The sequence below is a fragment of the Ursus americanus genome, chromosome 15, assembly GCF_024610735.1.
Source record: "Ursus americanus isolate L20-20 chromosome 15, mUrsAme1.1.p, whole genome shotgun sequence".
Classification (NCBI taxonomy): Eukaryota; Metazoa; Chordata; class Mammalia; order Carnivora; family Ursidae; genus Ursus; species Ursus americanus.
Window position 1 is genome coordinate 27,772,221 of NC_142141.1, and position 20,623 is coordinate 27,792,843.

Below are 20,623 nucleotides of genomic sequence, written 5' to 3' on the forward strand. Positions count from 1 at the left end.
CATGCCTTTGTGTGTCCTCTCCCCGTGACTTCAAACCAATAGAACTGAAGATTCAAAACATAGAATCAAAGTCTAGGATAGATAACTTCTGTGATTATATTACATGAGACTGTAACTTCTGTCTTGCTAGCAGATGCTCTCTTTGTCTTTGATGAAGCAAAGAGGTCCACAGGGCAAGGAACTCAGGTCAGCCTCCAGTGGGAACCAGAGACGAACTGAGACCTTCAGTCCAACAGCCCTGCAGAAAATCAATTCTGCCAAGAATCAAAGTGAGCAGAAGTGGATCCTTCCTCAGCTGAGCATTCAGATGACATCCCAGCCCTGGCCCACACTTTGAGTGAAGTTTTAAGAGATATCCTGACACAGAGGACTCCAGTGAATCCAGGCCCAAATTCCTGACCCACAGAAATTATAAGATAATAAGTGTATATAATTTTAAGTCATTGCCTGTGTGGTAATTTGTTATGTAATCATAGATAACTAACATAACCCCACGTAAAGTGATACCTGCCCTTTCCCACCCCCTGCCCAGCATTCTCTATCCCCCTTACTCTGCTGTGCTTTGAATCACCACCTCACATGTTATACATCTATCTCTTTTATTTGTCTGCCTCCCTCATTAGAATCTGTACAGGGAGATCTAAGTTTTGTTGGAATTGAAACTTCTACAATTGGGGGCAGAGTGACTCTTTAAGGAAAAAAATTACAAAATGATGAAACAAAATTCAGGTATTAAATACTTAATTAGGATGAGAAAAGCAATCCTTGCAAATTACATATTTTTAAAAGCTGAAACATCTGGGGGCGCCTGGGTGGCACAGCGGTTAAGCGTCTGCCTTCGGCTCAGGGCGTGATCCCGGCGTTATGGGATCGAGCCCCACATCAGGCTCCTCCGCTATGAGCCTGCTTCTTCCTCTCCCACTCCCCCTGCTTGTGTTCCCTCTCTCGCTGGCTGTCTCTATCTCTGTTGAATAAATAAATAAAATCTTTAAAAAAAAAAAAAAAGCTGAAACATCTGAAAAAACAATATATATTTTACTGATTGCCTAACATACTTCTGTAATACCCCTTTCCTACAGTTTTTGGCCTCTGTGTCTTTTAATCACCTCTCCATTTGACAATGTATAAAATCATATTTTCTAAAAAGTATTCAATATTTTTTGGCATGGTAAGTTGAATCTTTTTTGAAAAAGATTTATTTATTTATTTATTTATTTATTTATTTATTTATTTATTTGAAGGGTGGGTGGGAAGGGGCGAGGGAGAGAGAGTCTTAAGCAGACTCCACACTGAGCACAGAGGCTGACTCAGGGCTCGATCCCACAACTCCAAGATCACGAACTGAGCCAAAACCAAGAGTAGGATGTTCAACCAACTGCACCACCCAGGTCCGCGGACACAGTAAGTTGAATCTTAAAAATGTTTATTATTTATAGTTAAGAGAAGTTCCTTTCATTTTTATAACTCCTATTTATAATGTCATGAGAATGTTTAGGACTGTTTTCCAATATCATACAACTATAATATTTTAAGTTCCCTCAAGTTTTCTTTACAGGGATTAATCCAGAAAGTCTTTGAATTGGTGACATTTCTTAACCAGTTTGCTGTTGACATCTTTGTTGAAATATGCGAGGGCACAAAAGAGACAGTGACCTCAACTTTCGCATGTCAGGCTGTGTGAACACTTGGGAAGGGCCTGCAGAGTGAGGGTCCTTAAAACATAAGCTTCTCTTGTTTTATGGTAAATCTGTCTTTGTCCTTAAGAGTAAGGGAACCTGCCTATTTTATTTACTGCTGTATTCCCCAGTATTCAGAAGAGTGCCCAGCCCATGGTTGTGGATCAATAATAATCAACTGAACTGACAAACTGCTGATTGTTTCACCTTGCTATCTAACAATAACATATAATGGGAGACCAATATCTAACAATAACATACAATGGGAAGTGAATAAAGACCAGCTTAGTTAATAAATATGAGTTCTGGACTCGTTCAAAGGAAGATGCTTGAATGCAGGCTACTGAGAAGCTACACAGATAGATGAATGAAAGGTAGATTAGTAAATATGTATACGTACATAGACGTATACACATATGTACAGACAAATATACAGACACATTTTATTTTCTATTTAGAATTTTAGAGAACATTTAACTGTGCTTTTTTACCTAGCTATAGGTGAACCCTAAAAAGCAGATGAACTATTTTGGGGGGTGATGGGGTAGCAGAAGTACGCCAGTGCTAGAAGTATACGGATTTTTTTTAACCGAAAAATCCACATACTGGGCAAGACCAACAGTATCTCATAGTGCCTAAGAGCTTAGCGTTTGACTGGCTCTGTGACCTTGGGCAAGTTCTTCATCCTAAATAAGCCACCACTTTTTCACCTGTGAAATAGATATAACACACAAATCTACCTCATCGTGATCAGACAATGCATTTAAAACCCCCAGCCCACTGCCTAGCAAACGATGAGCACTAGTAAAGACAGCTGATTTTGTTTGTTTTGTTTTGTTCACTATTAGCACCATTATACGTTACCAAGGACAGCATGATTTTTGTGACGTTTACAAAGTCATACCAATTTGTGATCCCATCTTCACCTCTACCATGAAAAGCAAATTCTAAATGAATTTCCATTTAAGTTCCTGAGAACTCGTGTATAACGGGTAGGAGGACGACACATTGCTGCATTTTGCTGAGGCATACCCAAAGTCTGCCACGAAAGCCAAGAAAACAGTATCAGTTGGTGGATCCTTCAGGAAGTTGCACAATCAGGAAATGGGGTTACTCAGATCCTGACTTTAAACTTTGAAAACAGACTTCAAACACTAAAGTGTAGCTAATCATTACTTAGCATATTTATGACAATGACAAGTGGTCATAGGTCACATTAGATCATTTGAACACATACGCAGCCACAGGAATTCATTTTCAATAGCACTGTCTTCATGCTAAAAGGACAAAAATGCAGACATAATGTAGAAGGCCCTCTCCTGCCCCTAAAAAAACACAAAGCACGTAAACTTGGAAATTATAGACCCTCTAGAAATGACCATATATCATATACAGATTTAAGCTCTGTGATGGCTAGCTTACAGCTATAGTGCTTAAAAAAAAAAAAAAAAGATAGTACAAAACCCAAAAGCATAAGATGACATTTACAACTGCTTTTAGACTATAGTGGCGTAACATTTTCCTGCTTTCATTAAGAAAAATGCAATTTTTCTTTAAAAGACTGTTTTCAGTGTTAAATTTAAATTCAGTAAGGATCTAGCTGCTACCCTTTTGCTCCACAGGTGATGTTAGAAATGAAAAGCAGGGGCGCCTGGCTGGCTCAGTCGTTAAGCGTCTGCCTTCGGCTCAGGGAGTGATGGCGTTCTGGGATCGAGCCCTACATCAGGCTCCTCCGCTGGGAGTCTGCTTCTTCCTCTCCCACTCCCCCTACTTGTGTTCCCTCTCTCACAGGGTATCTCTCTGCCAAATAAATAAATAAAATCTTAAAAAAAAAAAGAAATGAAAAGCAGAGCTCTTGAGGGGCTGCCTTGACTCCTCCAATTCCCCCAGGGTCTGACACAGCTGCCATAGGATAGGACTACATAAAGGTTCCTCAAACAGATCTCTTCAATAAATGAATGATAATAAAAATAGATGAATACCAAGTATACGGATTTTTAAAAAATAGCTTCATATATGCTTTTCCTGTTTGCAAGATACTTTGCTGTTCATAAACCCCTTTGACCCTCCCATTGACCCAGAAAGGTAGGGAATAGGGAATTCGCCTGTGATATGTAAAGTCACAGGGAAAAGTGGGATTCAGTTTACTCTTCAGGGCTGGAGTTCTTCCCACGAGGCCATGAACATTAAATGTGCCTAAAACTGGCACACTTCGTTGTATTGCCTTCACTTTATTGAGTTTTATGTTGCATTTTTTACCAATTGAAGGACTGTGGCAACCCTGTGTCTTGCAGGTTATTGCTCACATTTTTCCAACACCATTTGCTCACTTCATGTCTCTGTGTCATATTTTGGTAATTCTTGCAATATTTCAAACTTCTCCATTATTATTATATTTGTTACGGTGATCTGTGATCAGTGATTACAACTTGCTGAAAGCTTAGATGATGATGAGCACTTTTTAGCAATAAAGTATTTTTAATTAAGGCATCTACTTTTGGGGGACATAATGCTGTCACGCGCTTAAGAGCCGACAGTATAATCTAAACATAACTTTTGTATACACTGGGAAACCAAAAGAGTGCTTAACCCACTTTATTGCAATATTTGCTTTATTGTGGTGGTCTAGAACTGAAGCCCCATTATCTCCAAGGTACATCTGTACATGTTTGTTTAGTGTAGTGGCTCTCGACTGGGAGAATTTTGTTCCTCGGGGGCATTTTGTAATATCTGGACATAGTTTTGGTTGTCACACTTGGGGGGTAGTGGCTACTAGTATCTAGTGGGTGAAGACCAGTGATGTCATTCAACATCCTACAGTGTCCCACAGGAATGATCTGGCCCCGACGTCAATAATGCCCACGTTGAGCAACTCTGATGTAAACAATGAATGGTCTTGTAAGCACCATTAAGTTACCGTGGTGGTTTTAAAATCTGTCTGGGAATTACTTGACACTCTCCCCATCAAGAGAATAAGTCTCCTCCCTCAGAATCTAGGTGAGACTTTATGATTGTTTTGATGAATAGAGACAGTTGCATGACTTCTGAAACTATGTTAGAAAAGGCCAGGCAGGGGGCGCCTGGGTGGCACAGTGGTTAAGCGTCTGCCTTCGGCTCAGGGCGTGACCCCGGCGTTCTGGGATCGAGCTCCACATCAGGCTCCTCCGCTATGAGTCTGCTTTTTCCTCCCACTCCCCCTGCTGTGTTCCCTCTCTCGCTGGCTGTCTCTATCTCTGTCGAATAAATAAATAAATAAATAAATAAATAAATAAATAAATAAATAAAAAGAAAAGGCCAGGCAGTTTCTAACAGTTGGGGGCGGGGGGAGAAGAAACACACATCTTTGGATCCCTGAGTCATCCTGCAGGAAGTCAGGCTATCGGAGGGTGCCGTGATGGCAAGGCCACTTGACGGGGCCACACAAAGAGAAAGCTGCCCACCCTCTGACAGTTACCACATGAGAAACCTCAAGCCAGAACTGCCCAGCCAAGCTATTCCCAAAGTCCTACTCAAGAAACCATGAGAGATAGCAAATGATGGTTGTCATTTTAAGCCACTAAGTGTTCGGGTGAGGGCTTACATGGCAATAGCTAACCAGAACATTCTCCCAATCCAATTACTTGAAGTCACGTGCTCTCTTGAGTGTTCTCTCTCCCCCCCTAAACGGGGTCCGACCCGTGGAAGAATGGAAATCTTAACTAGAGGACTGCCACTCTCCAAGTGAAATGGATTATAATCGGCCTGTGGGAAATAGGTCACCAAGAGGGGTTTGTCAAAGATTTTCAGAAGAAATTCTGAAGAGCATTTTGAAATGATGGACAGCACCCTGCAGGTGGGAGTCTTGGGCTTTAGTCATTTCAAAAACTGATTATTATAAAACTGAGGCATTTGCTAGATGACCTTTTGATGTTCTTCTAGGCCTAAATTCGAGAGCATCCTAATCTACACATATTTTTCAAAAGATAGGCATTTTTAAATTGTAACTAAAAAGTGCATTCTAATGAATATAAAGAAGGAGGATTAAAATAAATATGAAGCATCACTTCACATCCACCAAACTACAAAATGTTAAAAAAAAAAAACTACAAAAGGGAAATTAAAACCTAACATTGGTGAAATTTGTAAATTCACACATTATTGAGGCCTACACCGTTCAGTACACAACAAAAGCTAAAAAATACACATAATCTTTGACCCAGTAATGCCTCCTCTGGAAACCGTCCAAAAGGAAAAAGGAAAGAAAAAGCTTCTGGCACAATGATATTTATAGCCACTTTATCTACAGTAGGGGAAAAAGCCCACAGGAAACAACCTAAATATTCAACAATGAAACAATAGTTTACCACAATACGGCAGGATGCATTAATGCAAAACTGTAAACATGAGGCCCGTATAGAAAAGTATGTACAAAAGATACCAAGTGAAAAAAGCTATATATTTTTTTACCAATCATTTTCACATATATGGTAAATATATCGATAAAAAGTTACTTTCACACTGATAAATATCAAAAGAGAGAGCTACAAATACTTTTTCTGTCAAGATTAACTATTTTAGTATGTATCATTTTTCTGTAAGGATAGTAAAACATTCTACTTTAATGTTCTCAAACTATTAATCAAGTTTAGTATTTCAAGGGACATATGTACCTCACAGTTATCTGAATGTTAGTTTTATGTTTGTTTGTTTATTTTTTTATTTAAAAAAATGTTATTTATTTATCTGTCAGAGAGAGTGAGAGAGAGCGCACATAGGCAGGGGGAGCGGCGGGCAGAGGAAGAAGTAGGCTCCTCACTGAGCAGGGAGCCTGACGTGGGACTCGATCCCCGGACCCTGGGATCATGACCTGAGCCGAAGGTGACTGAGCCACTCAGATTTCCCTAGTTTTAGGTTTATTTTTTAAATTTTTTTTTACCAATCGTTTTTTTGAGCACTTACTATATGCCAGGTCTCGAGGACACTGTGACAAATAGGATTGAAGGTGATTTTAAAGAACGTATTCAGTGGGAGAGAGGGTCCAGCTGAAGTTAAATTATGGGTGCTGCTTCATGAGAACAGAATAGGGAAATGGGACAGTGCGTTGGGGACAAAAGGATGTCTGCACCGTCCTCATGGTTTGATTCGTCCTGTTACTTGTCAATAGAGCTAGCCTAATTGGACATTTCAAAGCAAAGAAGAAACATTTTAAAAGCAAACAAAATCTGCCAAAGAAGTGAAGAAAAAAAAGGTTGATGAAAGAAATATTTTAGCCAATTCAGATAAATCTGCACAGAGAGACTTTTTTGCATCTTCTAATTGGAGAGAACTAGGGTTTTCAGCTTGGCCTTCATTTAGAAAGTGTGCCTTTCCTCTGTGTTACAGGAGCTGTCATACATGTCTCAAACTGTCATCACTCACTCAACAAAGTTCAGCTGGGCCCGAGTGAAAAGGACATGGGCCCTGTCTTCTCAGAGTTTGCAGTCGATGGGGGTTAGAGCTGAGTAAATGGATTTTTGAAATAGAAAGTGACAAGTGCTATGAACGTGCAGAGAGCACACCCAAACTGGATTGGGGTTGGGAAGGTTTCCTGGGGTGCATGAGCCTCAATGATATTGACACATAAATGATGTGCAGAAGATGGGTTGGGGGATAGAGAGTATTTCAGAAAGAGAAAACACGGACTAAGGTAAGAGACCATGGGACTGTACTCTTAAAAAGAGTTAAGGTCATATTTCACTTAGAGCATAACAAAAAAGTAATGATAAAATGATGTCCAATAATTTCAGGGCAAAAATTAAATACTGTGATAATAAAGGGGTTCCTTAATTATTATGTGCTGTGGTCTGAATGCTTGTGTCCCCCTTCCCCACCCCAACTTCATATGTTGAAATCCTAACCCACAAAGATGATGGTGTTAGGGAGTGGGGCCTTTGAGAGGGGCTTAGGCTTCACCCTCATGAATGGAATTGGTGCCTCATTAAAGAGGCTGCAGAGACTCCAGCCCCTTCCACCAGCTATGAACCAGGAGGAGGCCTCTTGCCAGAACATGAACATGCTGGCGTCTTGATCTTGGACTTCCAGCCTCTAGAATCACGAGCAATAAATCTCTGTTGTTCACGAGCCACCCAGGCTGTGGTGTTTTGTTACAGCAATCCAAATGGACTAAGACACTATGACATTTACATAAATTATCTATTTAATCATCTTTTGATTTTTCATTAGGCTTTTTTATTCAAGCTATTATATTTTTATGCTGAAAAAGTAAATAAGGATCACATATAAGTATCCCAATTTCCAAGGCTAAGTTATTCTTTTTTTCCCCTCAACGATGTTAATAAGTACATAGAAAAACTAAGTCAATTGTTCTGAAAGATCTATTTATACACTAGCATTTGGAATACGGCTTTGGAAAGGTTATAAAATCCAAAAGATGCAGTGTCCACATTCTAACAAGCGGCCGGGGAGCTATTTGGTTAAGGACCTGAAGGTAACTGGTAAACAATTTGGAATAGAGTTATCTGACTGAGCTGAGCAGAAGCCAGCTTGCATTCAGTCTGCATTTCTGCACCGTATCCATGGGCATGAGATCAGGCGTGCACAAAGGCAAACAAAGGCCACCTTCAAATGAATGAGAGGGAGTGACAAACTGCCAATGTTCAAGGCAACCACGGGCACAAGAGCTTTGCTCACGCTTTTCAAAACACAATGAAATAATCTCTTACGCTGACAATACAGTGTCCATCACCCCTTTATTTCCATGGCTCTGTTTAAACATTAACCTCATTTTTATACAGAGAGCCTTTCAATGATCAGGAGTCATGTACAGCTTCTGTAGTAAAAACTGTCTCTAGTCACTTTAAACTACTAAAAGGAAGATGTGCAGTTACTCTTTCCGAACATCGAATAATAATGCGGGAATCTTCACCCACAAAAGTGCAGTTGCTGTGACAGACAACTCTTTCAAAGGAAGAACAATATATTTCAAAACTATTAACAGTCCCAATATCCTGTCGACCTGAAAACATAGCAAAATATGCAGTTCAAGTTTATACTGGTTAGTAAATGTAATTTATATGTACAAGAGTGAGCAGGCACAGACTGGAAAAAATACTTGAATATAAGCACTTTGAACTAATTATAACTTTAACAAAATTAAGAATCGACATTAATTTCTTTTCTAATTTGTATGATTAAACGAAAATGTTTTAAAACACTTTGAAAACACCACTGAGTTATACAGAAGAAAAGGCTCTAATATTTTCCTAACAGAACCTTTCAAAGCCAATTCCAATTCTCTGTGTTGTATGGGACTATGATTTCTGAAAAGATGACTCTGAGGATCTTTATGCTGGATAGAAATAAAGAACTAAAAGCTTAACTGGAGAAGCTTACTTATAACTCTAAAAAAACTTCCTTGTTTCTTATGAAATCTGACTAAGGCACAGATATTAATTCTTTGACCAGAATTTGAATACTGTTATATATTATGCACCCTAAAAACCATGCAAAGCTTATTAATCACAGCTATTTTAGCATGGTAAGTCTGTTCTGAAATAGACAACATATACAAGGGCTCTCATCAACCTAAGCAGCCACACTGGGGGCGGGGGTGCCTATTCCCACGGCTCACCTGTCTCCCTCTGCCTTCAAAGTCACTGACTTCATCTCTGTCTCACCAGTTCATGTCTTCTCCATGTCAGACCCCAGAACCCACTCTGCCTTCCTTCATACGGTCATCTGTGGCTTCGAAGCTGTTGCCAGAGTGGCTGCTGTTGTGGCCTTACGAATCTGCACCCCCACTTTCTCATGGACGTCAGCGCTCCTTCTGTCCGGTAGTCTCTCCCCCATTAGGCGCCCCTGCCACATACAGATGCCTCAGTGCAGTTCTCAATAATCACAAGGAGACCATGCAATAACATAAGTAACAGAGGTAAAAAAATCTCATCACCATCATTTTTATGCAAGTCTCTCCCATCCTGTCCATCAGCCACTTCCTCTCCTCTTTTACTGCCTAACTTCCCGACACTGCCTGCATTTCCTCACAGTGCACTGACTCCTCAGACCACTCCACTCTGGCTTCCACTTTGGCCCCATGGAGACGGTCCTCGTCAAGGCTGACCAACATGTTTGACATCTGTGAAGACGCTGATCCTACTGACCAACCCTTCCCACTCAAAATATTTGTGTGGTGTCCTACTTCCTGCAGTCTTCTTTCTGCTTACTGCTCCCACTGCTCCTCTCTCCCTGGTGTCTCCTCTTCCTCACCTGACTCTCGCAGGTAATCTCTCGTGTTGTGGCCAAAGCTGTCTTCTGGTCTCTGCCTGACTCGTCAACGCCACGTCTTCAATGACTCTAGCTGCCTCTCACTCCTCAATCTCTATCCTCTGTTGTTCTCTCTCATGCTTCTAATACTGCTGTATATAGAACTACCTACTAGACGTGTGCACCTGGATCTCTCAAACAACCTTTCAAGGTGAACTGATTATCTTTTTCAACTAAGTTGCCTTTTTTCCTTGCCTCCCCTTCTCTCAGCCAGTAGCAGCTCGCGGAGTTGTCTACAGCCAAAACCTCGGCTCCAGTCTTGTCTTCTCCGTCGCTTGCTGCCACCATAGTAAATCCTTCACCAAATCCTGTCCATTCTCCCTAACTACTTTTCTTTTTTTTTTTTTTTTAAGATTTTATTTATTTATTTGACAGAGATAGAGACAGCCAGCGAGAGAGGGAACATAAGCAGGGGGAGTGGGAGAGGAAGAAGCAGGCTCATAGAGGAGGAGCCTGATGTGGGACTCGATCCCAGAACTCCGGGATCACGCCCTGAGCCAAAGGCAGACGCTTAACCGCTGTGCCACCCAGGCGCCCCTCCCTAACTACTTTCCAAACCTATCCCCCGTGAGCGTTCTCTACTGCTACTGAGTTTTAGCACCATCACCCTCCAACTGTGGACTAAACTAAAACTAAGACCAGAATGAGTTTTTCCCAAGTGCTTGTGGTGCCTGCAGTCTGGCCTCCATTCAATCCACTATCCTCCTTGCCTCCAGGGTGATCCACCCAAGGAGCCAATCTGAGCATGTCACTCCCGTGCTTAAGGCCCTTCAAATCCTTCCCATTGTGCTAAAAAATCCACAGTTTACAAGGCCATTTAGGGTCAGGTGCCTACTAACTGTCAGCTTTCACCCTCTGTGAATACCTTGAACAGTGTGTTCTGGACATAAAGACCTTCTCCTTTCCTATTCAAGCATCTAAAACATCTGATCCAGGAACTAGGATACTGGGGACCCATTCATGGTTATGTTACTCTCCGTCTTATGTTATTATCACTGACGTCCATTTTAAAGGGGGAGAACTAGACTCTGAGCTCTGAGGTCCTTCACAGTTTTGTAAATTGATCTGAATTGTAAAGATTCTTTCCTGTCCCCATGGAGACTTGCCAGGAGGCTTGATACTTAAATGCATCACAGTGACATTTCTCCATTTTCTGAACTCAATATTAAGTTCTGTACCACCCATTTAGCAATTAATTATATGTAACCAAATGATATCTATTACAATATAGAAACTTATGTTACATATCTCTGTTATAGACAACAGAACAATATGACAAAAACAACATAACCAAGTTTTAAATTACACGGACATTTTTTTAGGCACAAAGAGATGGCTCTAAATTTTAATAATTCAGAAACTCAAAGACAGTTTCAAGGGCCTGCTTTCTGTCTTTCCACTAGGCCAGTGTCCTGGCTTTACCCTCAACCTAGCCGACACCATGGCTGTAACATGGCTGCAGCTGTCTCAAGCTTCACCGTTAGACCTGGCAGTATGTTTCTTAACCAGTGTCACTCTAAAGAATGAAAAATTCTTTCCCCAAAGTCTCCAAGCGTATCTCCCTTCATATCTCATTGCAATCACATGCCCATGTCCAAATCAGGCACTGGAGAGAAGTGCAATCCCCTCGAGGTCCCCCGCTCTCCTAGCTGCACAGAGGAAGAGGCTCTTGTAACTGCATTTCGGTCAGAAAGGAGGATGGCAGGGTCTGAAATTGCTTAGGTACCTTCCGGGGGCTGAGACAATGGACTTCCCTCATGTTTGGATTTGTTTCCAAATAGACTGTGAACTCCCTGGATGATGTTTCAAGTTTTCTATGGCTGGGCCTAGCCCATTGCCTTCCATGAAACATTACTGCATAAAAATATGTTCCAATACCAGTTTTATGGAATTCACCACAGCCGCATGAACAAAGCACCTATGGATCATCTGAAGGGGCATCATAGGAATCACATTCACACACAGAACCTCTTGTTGTTTCAGGATTTGTAGTATTAAGATTCTTCTCTTTAGAGAGACATTCTTCTGTGTATTCAGGTAAATCATTAGTCACCATAACAAATGAAAAAAAATAACAACCCACAAAAACCCTCCTATCTTTGACTTGCCAATTAGAGTGACAGCCTTCTGTGGTTTTTTCTCTTTTATGCTGTCTTGAATCTTTCAGTAACATCCCAAGCTAAGCAAGGCTGACAGTCCAGACCAAAACTTTTGACTTAAGTGGGAACATTCACATGACATCAGGATGATATTTTTGGTCCCCAATATTTTCCCCATTCATCCTGAAATACTTTATTTTTGACATACTAACTTGAATCTGTGTTTTTATTTTGCTGAATATCTAAAATTCCATCATTAGAAGCTCATCTCTTTACATTAACAGGCTTCTCCCTTTTAATAGGCCCAAGGCCATTAGCACATTAAGACAGGAACAGTCATCACCCACTTTAGAGGGAATTCATTTGAACTGACGCATTCACTGTCTCTTGGTGTTGAAACCTGCTTGTCTTGGTGGTCATCTCACAACAAGGTGGTACAGGCAATACTGGAATTTTAATTTGTTAGGAAAGATGAGATACAGCCCTAATATTTAAGCAATTACTTTCAAATCTGGCTGTACGTCAGAAACATAAGAATAATTATTCTTAAATACTGATCCTGAGCCCGAGTGCATGAATTTAAATCAAACAGAGGCTCATGAACCAGGACTTAAGAGAGAAAAGCATAGTTGTAGTTGGGCAGGTGTAGTTGGAGACCCATGGTTTGGGGAGTTACTTTATAAGACAGTGGTTTTCAGCTGTGGAGGTGCTGAGGATAAGAGGGTGGAGGCAGTTTAGGGTCAGTCCCAGAAATGAGAGATGACCTCAAACTTCCCTTTTAGTCATAAAAGAAAAACTTCCCTACTTTATAATTTTGCTTGGCGTTGTCTTAGGACAAAGGTGAGTTGCAAAGGAATAAGAAGAAAAGGGAAAAAGCATCAGGGCAGTGTAGGCAGGATGAATATTCTGGAAAATAACACTAGCTATGGTCTGATCCAGTGCAGTCAGAATACAGAAGGGTGTGTGTAGATGTGTCTACACAGCTTCGGGGCGTGTGTATCATGTCCGTGCCTGTGTGCAGTATGTGTACTTGCCTCGATGTGTGTGCATGAGGAGCATAGCAGAGAAAAGCCCGAATAGGCAGGCCAGCCTACAACCAGATGGAGAAGGACTTTTTAAGTCAGGCCAAGAAATCTGGACTTTACCCGACATGAGATGGGGAGCCACCAGACATCTGAAGGAAGGGGTTGATTGGATACAAATAAGTGTTTAGAAAGATAACCCTGGTGACCACGAGAAGAATGGATCAGAGGGATAAGAGATAAAAACAGGAAAACCAGTTTACAGTTGTCCAGACACAAAGAAAGAAAGGGCCTGAACTGGGTGGTGGCAGAAGTTGCATAAGATGGGGAGAACAGACAGAACCTGGAGATGGGCTGTAAAGTTGAATCAAGGGAGAAGATTCATTGTTTTGGTGTTTGCATGCAAATGCTGCTGCCCAGTAAACAACAGTAGGTGATACAGGAGAGAATTCTGGAGGCACGTGCTGATTTCAGTTGAGGACGCATTGAGTCCATGCTTATTTGACATTGGGTGGAGATGGTAGCCAATGGAAATACTGATAGGGAACAAGAAGAGGAGTCTGGCCAGGGGTCCTGACTTGAGTGGGGAACTGGCCCAGAAAGAACTGGGAGAATGAAGACAAGGATCCAGGGTGGAACTCTGAACACCAAGAACTGAGCTAAACAGACAAGCCTGTGAAAGAGAGTGAGGAGGAGCTGTTGGGGAAAACAGAAGAAAAATAAGGAGAATAGAAGACAGAGGTGGAAGGTGTTTTAGGAGGACAGAGCTGCCAAATTACATATTAAAAGAAGGGTTTACTTATTCTGAGAGAAATTAGAATACTTATAGCTTGAGGGGCATTAGGGAGAGGATTGGAAGGTGTTTGGTAAAGAGGGGGTGACTCTGGGGCGGGGTGACTCTGGGGCAGGGTGCCAGAGATAGGGAGAAAAGATGGGGATTATCTGTGGTAAGTGTCACTGTGAACTTTAAAATTACATTTTTCTTTCTTCTATGGACTTATTATTTAGATTATGAATGATCTAGGCCCTTTATGGCCTTTCCCTTCCATCCTTCATCTGCCAGTTACCATTTCAATGACTTCAAGCACTTAAACCAAGGAGTGATCAATGCAAGGTGATAAATAGGAAACTGAACGTTGAGCACTGCTTTTTCTTAAATACCCATGAGAAAGTTTACAGAAATTAGATTTGATTCTAAGTGTTAAAATGAGATTTGAGGGTTTTAAGTTTCTACAGTGGTTGGCATGTATGCTGGAGACAATGTGAGATGTATAAATACATATACACACACGTATGCTTTTTACATTCTCATTTTTGGTATATATTTATATTACACATGTACTTATATACATTTTGGTATATATTTATATATATACATGTATATATTTTATAAACACCTATATATGTATGTATAAAGTAATGACAAATACTCAAAAATTGTACATACCTAATGTAATGCCAAAAAACTTCAGCTATCGCTGATCTAGAGATTTAATTATTCATGTTAATTTGGGATAGTCATGGCATCACAAAATGATGTTGTTTCCCTAGGAACCTGGATTGATATCACGAATGACCAAGCTTGATTATGATCATCCTGAATTAAGAGAAAACTTGTTTCTTGAGTATGCAAATAACTGGAGCAGAAGGAAGGAACAAATATAAAAAAATCATTTGTACGGATGTCATTTCAAATCACCTCCGCCTGCTTGCACTGATTTGTCCTAATTAACTACCTCCAGGTTAAAAGTCTCTATACCTGACTTCATGCCTCGCAGCAACACATTCCACTAAAGTATTTCTCACTGCTCTCTAAAAAACAAGCCTCAACACTTGGAAGATAAGAAAATAATGTTAGGTTTCCATAGCTTCTGTTAATAATGGGTAATTAATGAGAGATGAAAAGCTTGGATTCAAACGTCTATTAGTTCTTGGGAAGGTTGTGGTGTTCCAGGGACCGATTTTCAATGTGAATTCAACTTTATTTGAAACCCCTAGATTAGGGTTGATGGTCTCTCAAAACACTCTTTGGGTCCCAGCACAGAACATCCACAAAGCACCAGAGAAAGGGTTGGACAGAAAACCTAATGATGCCTAGTTTCTGCTGGGGGTGGGGATGGTGGTGCGATTTCTGTGTTATCTCTGACAGGGAGAAAGTGCTACAGGATTATCTGGATTAAGGTTTCTTCCATAATAAATGCCTCAGAGGAGGATAAAAAAAATTTATATGTATTAGGAAATATTTATATTCTTTGTAAAAACACTTGAAAAACAGAGACCATTTTTTTTGTTTGTTTTGATAGCTGTTTAAACTTACAAAATACAAATGTGATTCCCCCCACTCCTCCCAGTAAACTAAAGTGCTTACAGTAAGCACACACTAGGCTCTGGAAGAAGTCTGGGGAAGGTAGACTTGAAGGATCAGGGTCACACAACTTGGTGCAAAAGGCGATGGGTGGGCCTCGCTCTCACCGCCCTGCAGCTGGAGCTGCCGCTTTACTTAATTCTCTTATTGGCAGCAGCTAAGATCAAGAAAGTAAAAAGAACTTTTCCTGGCCTAAGTTTATATTAAGTTGAACAAAAACGTTACAACAATTAGAGGAAGGCAGAAGGGAAGGAAGAATTCCCCTCTGCCAAGTATTTAAGAGACGCTAGGTTTTCTGTGTCCTCTAAGGTTAGAAACATCCTTGCTGCAGCCTGAAGAAATGGGAACGTAATTCACACCCTCGGGTTGAAAAACAAGCATTTCGGGCTCCCAGGCTCCTGCAAAGCCACCGGGCATAGCGCTGAGGTGGTGCATGCTGCCTCCCAGAACCGGATTCCCGGGACCCGAAGAACCTTGTGGTGCTGGTCCCGGGCGGCACCTGCTCTCTAAACCGGGCTGCAGGGCTTTCCATCTTCAGGACACCCCTTAGTCTCCACTCCACTCTGTTCATGTGTGTGCGCGCGCGTGTGTCTAAAACCAAAGCGCGCAGTGAGCTGACTTTGAAGGGTGCTTCACAAACAGGGTGAGACATGCCTTACGGGGACACCAGGCGGGGGAGAAAGAGAGAATGGGGAGTCTCTCTCTATCCTGCTCCGGATGGCTGGGAGCTTGGGTCCACGTGGAATCCGAGCAGAGAGGCGGCTGCCTGCCCCCTCGTCCCGCAAAACTCCTCCCTCCTGCCCCCGGGACCCGCGCAGGTCTCTCCCTCAGTTGATGGAGAGCGAGCTCCTCGCTTACCTTGACTGAGCACTAACACCAGCCGCAGCGGCGCGCCCCCTGCCCGTCCTGGCCGCATTCTGAGCCTGCCGGAGAACGGTAGCTGCTCTCGGTTTGCAGAAGGACTCCAGAACGCGGACTCCAGAAGCTGTCCCGAGGGCTTCTCTCGCCCGCCGGGGTGAGGGCAGGGAAAAGTTGCCTGGCAGCTCCTGGGACGCCAAGGCCCGCCCCGGCCCGCCCCTCGGCCACGGCAAACACCGGATCTGCCCCGCCCCACCGAGCCCAGTCCCCGCGGCCCCGCGGGCACCTGCGCGCTGCCACACCCTTGGAAACCGCACCTTAACTCCCCCGCGCGGTCCCCGCCCCCGCCCCCGCCCCGGCCCCGGGAATCCCGGAGGCCGCGGGACTGGGGTCCGCGCGCCTGGCCCTCATCCTGCCCTGCACCGGACCCGCCCGGCACATTCGACGGGCGGGAGCCGGCCTGTCACTACCCCGCCCCTGAAGGCCAGCCGCCCGCCCACAGGAGCCCCCGGTGCGCCGGAGAACCTTGGCCCTTCTGCAGCCCTTTGTGGCTCCGGGCTCCAGACAGAGGTGGAGGGCAAGGGGTGGGGGGTGGGGGGGCGCAAGCAAGCCCAAAGCCACGCTTTTACGGGTGGCGCGGTGCGTGGCTCTCTCTGCTTTTCTCAAGTGGGTGGAGGAACGGACAAAAATAAGTGCAGAATGACCAGGTTAAAACCAACTCCACAGGAAAGAAGATCTGCTCACAAGTTATGATTATCCGAGGTATATTTAAGCAAGACCTGTTGCAAGAGCACCGTGTGTGTGTGTGTGTGTGTGTGTGTGTGTGTGTGTGTGAGATAAATCCTCATTCATTCCTTTCCTCCAAGATAATAAGCAGCTGATTTGATTACTAAGTTTAAGCGATTTACTTCAAGACACAAGAGGAGTGAGAACCCATATATGAACTTGTGACTCTTCCTCTTTGTCTGTATTACACCATGACTATTTTATTCCATTATTTTAGTCTCAGATCTGGAAAAAGGACATTCTGTAACCATATCTGAGATTTTTAATTACAAACCTAAGAAATAGGATATTCACCTTTCTTTAAATCTGATTTTTCCTCCAAAAGTTCACCCACAAATTCTCAGCACATTGCTGAAACCAGAATTCTTCCAGTGACCACTTTTGTGAAATAATAAAATGTTTTAATAAACTTAAGGAACTATTAGACTAATCATTATTATTATTGCCATTCCAAATCTTTATGGAGCAGCTACTATGAGCATTATGGAGTATGTGGGATATTGCCACTCAGAAGCAAAGTGGTTCAGGGTGGAAGGACTTAGTTAACTGGTAAAAAATCAAATGCTCTCCTTTACCATAGCTGAGGCTGGAGTCTTAAAGCACTAAATTGGTACTCATCAGATGTTACTGCTACTCACCATGACTATAAACTCAGTATCTTTGAACTCAAAATGTGTGGCCCCTGGTTCTTTCCTGTTTTCTTATCTGTCACTTACTAATTCTACTTACTAATCCTGAAAAACACCTGAAGGCATTTTTTTCTAACCTGTCTATGGTACTCACCTGCTTACTAAGACTCTAGATATCACCTGAGAGCTCTTAGGTGGCCGTTCATAACCCTGACACCCACCTTGCCTCTCCTCACAGACTTCTTGCAGGAAGTCAGCCAGGTTTCAGGGAGATGAATATCTGTCTGTTTCCTTCTGACTCACTGAAATGTGAGTAAGTGTTTGGAACCGACCCTTGTTTGGGAGGCAGTATAGTTCCCTTCATGTGAGACAGGAATCTGTGCTTTGTCTCTGGGTGCTGGAGAGGAAAATGCACCCTTCTTTTCTGTCGTGCTCAGAACTGGACAAATTAACATTATGCTGGCATGAGGTACAGAATAAATCAGGAGCTATATTTTTCCAGAGCAGGCAAACTTTCAAAGTTCAAGAAACAAAGAGTTGACTCCTGCCCCACATTAATTTTAAAAGTATAAAGGGTTCTTGATACAAAATAGTTTGAGAACTCATGCCTTTATCTTCCTAGGAACTATTCTGCCTAGGTGTAACTGTACTGGACACCACATTCTGAGGAAATAAGATTAAGGCAGGGCTTTTAAAACTCTTTGCTCTCAAGGAGCCCTTTGCACTTAAAATTATTGAGAATCTCTCAGATGAATGAATAAAAAGATGGTGGAATACGTATATGTTTTCTAACACTTCCAAAGTCCTATATTGGGCCAAGAAAGCTGGGAGCTGCTCTTGGAGTGGGGTCCCAGTCCCGGTCTGGAGTCTCCAGGTCTATGGTGCCTCTGCCTCTGTTCATAAGTGGGGCAGGTTGTCTCTGACAGGCTACTGAGCTCGCTCCTTCAGGTATCCCCAGCCCTCCTTGCAGTACTCCTGGTCTTGGAGGGGGGCACCGAGAGAGCCAACATCAGCATGATGATGCCTGAATCACAGGACTTAGGGATGTGAGAGTTAAACTTTGGAGGCACTAGGAGCTGGGGTATCTTCACACTGGTCTGCTCACATATGTACTGACTGAACTGGTCCACGGCTGGGTAGGGGGGAGGGGTGCTACCTCCTCAGACTTCTGAAGGGTAGTCTGGCTCTTGTCACTAGGCCCCAGCAGCTGCTGGTAATACACCATAGATGGTGCCCCCAGCCACACTGCCCTTGATGAGGAACCTCCTCAGTGGCCATGCTTGGGGCACCATGGTCACTCAGCTCTGTGTGCAAAGACCAAAATGATGGAATATTATTCAGCCATAAAAAAGAAGGAAATCTGCAATGACGTGGATGAACTGGAGGACATTATCCTAAGTGAAATAAGCCAGATAGAGAAAGACAAATACTGTATGATCTCACTTACATGTGGAACTAAAAAAGCCAACTCATAATACAGAGACTAGAACGGTGGTTACCAGGGGCTGGAGGTGAGGAAAATGGGGAGATGTTGGTCAAAGGGTACAAATTTTTAGTTGTAAGATAAATAAGTCCTGGATGTATAGAGTACAGCATGGTGCCTTTAGTTAATAACATTGTATTGTATATTTGACATTTGCTAAGAGAGTAGGTCTCAAGTGTTCTCACAACAACAAAAAAGTGGTAACTGTGTGAAGGGATGGATATGTTAATTAACTTGATTGTGATAATCAGATCACAACGTATATGTATATCAAAACCTAATGACGCACACCTCATATGTATATACACAAATTGTAATTGTCAATTATACCTTATTAAAGCTGGAAAACATATGGAGGATCCCAAAGAACTTTTGTTTATATGGATTATTTCTACCTGTGTTCATCATGTAAGAAATTGAAACAGATACATTTTCTAATATATAAGTATTAATTCAACAATAAGGCTCTTACGTGTTAACATAAATAACATTTTTTACAAAAAATAGCTATTACAAAAAATAGCTATATTTCCCCAAATAAGGAAAATCATGAGACGAATGGCGTTGTCTTACAATTTTGCCAGTCTTTTTCATGTCTGGCTTAAAAATTAAACACTTGATTTCTCATATCTGCTCCTGCATTCAATCTGTTGTGATAGGTAGTTTCAGTGAAACTACATTAATTTGAAGTTAATCTGGTATCACACAGATGTAGTTAAAAAAAAACAGGACATAATTGTGGATATTCCTGATACTGCCCCCAAACTCAAAAAGTGGTAGTTTCTTCAAGACCAGTTCCAGTGTGGAATCTGAAACCACAACAATAAACCTTTCCTACCCTACTGTTGATTTGCAACCTCAAGAGTTCCTGGGGTTGAAATCTGAAACTGGCCTCCATAGATGGAGGACAAGGAGAGGGAAGAGAAAGAGATCTCTTCAGATTGGGGGGTTGCAGTTTAAATAAACAAGGGAACTTATATGCTAGGTTTGTCTGGAGTGGCCACAAGATGAGTGAATTTCCACACTGCTGCCAGAATCTCAAGTTTATGTATAGCCCTTAACAGGCAGGGTTCAGTCATATATACGGTTTGGATAGTCTCAATAACTTTCTCAAAGCTGTGTCCCTGAAGTGGCTCCTAGTGTGGGAGCAGTAGGCAGAACCTACATTTCAAGGACAGGGGAGGGGATAAGGAGCCTCCAATTACTGGGTCTAACTTGCAGGTCAACCAGCAGTCTCATCCTCCTGATAACCTCCTCCAAACTTTGTGCATTAAAATTCATTGGTCTATTGAGCACTTTGAGTAGATCTTTTACCCATGTAAAGTTTTGTCCCATCATACATTGGTCATTTGGAAAATATTGGTTCACTGAGTTATGCAGATTTCTCAATTGTTGACACATTTC

The 20,623-nt window shown here is 42.2% G+C and overlaps 1 protein-coding gene and 1 pseudogene across 1 annotated transcript in view; both read right to left on the minus strand.

Annotated features, from left to right (window-relative positions):
* The window catches only part of ITGA2 (integrin subunit alpha 2), a 106,262-nt gene extending 89,718 nt beyond the window's left edge, over positions 1 to 16,544 (minus strand). The window contains exon 1 of the mRNA XM_045815357.2: positions 16,322 to 16,544. Coding sequence (XP_045671313.2) covers positions 16,322 to 16,379 — 58 coding nt within the window. The 5' untranslated portion in view covers positions 16,380 to 16,544. The remainder of the gene's footprint in view (positions 1 to 16,321) is intronic.
* A 596-nt stretch (positions 16,545 to 17,140) lies between these two features.
* On the minus strand, positions 17,141 to 19,336 carry LOC148108862 (MICOS complex subunit MIC13 pseudogene; annotated as a pseudogene).
* Between the last annotated feature and the right edge of the window lie 1,287 nt (positions 19,337 to 20,623).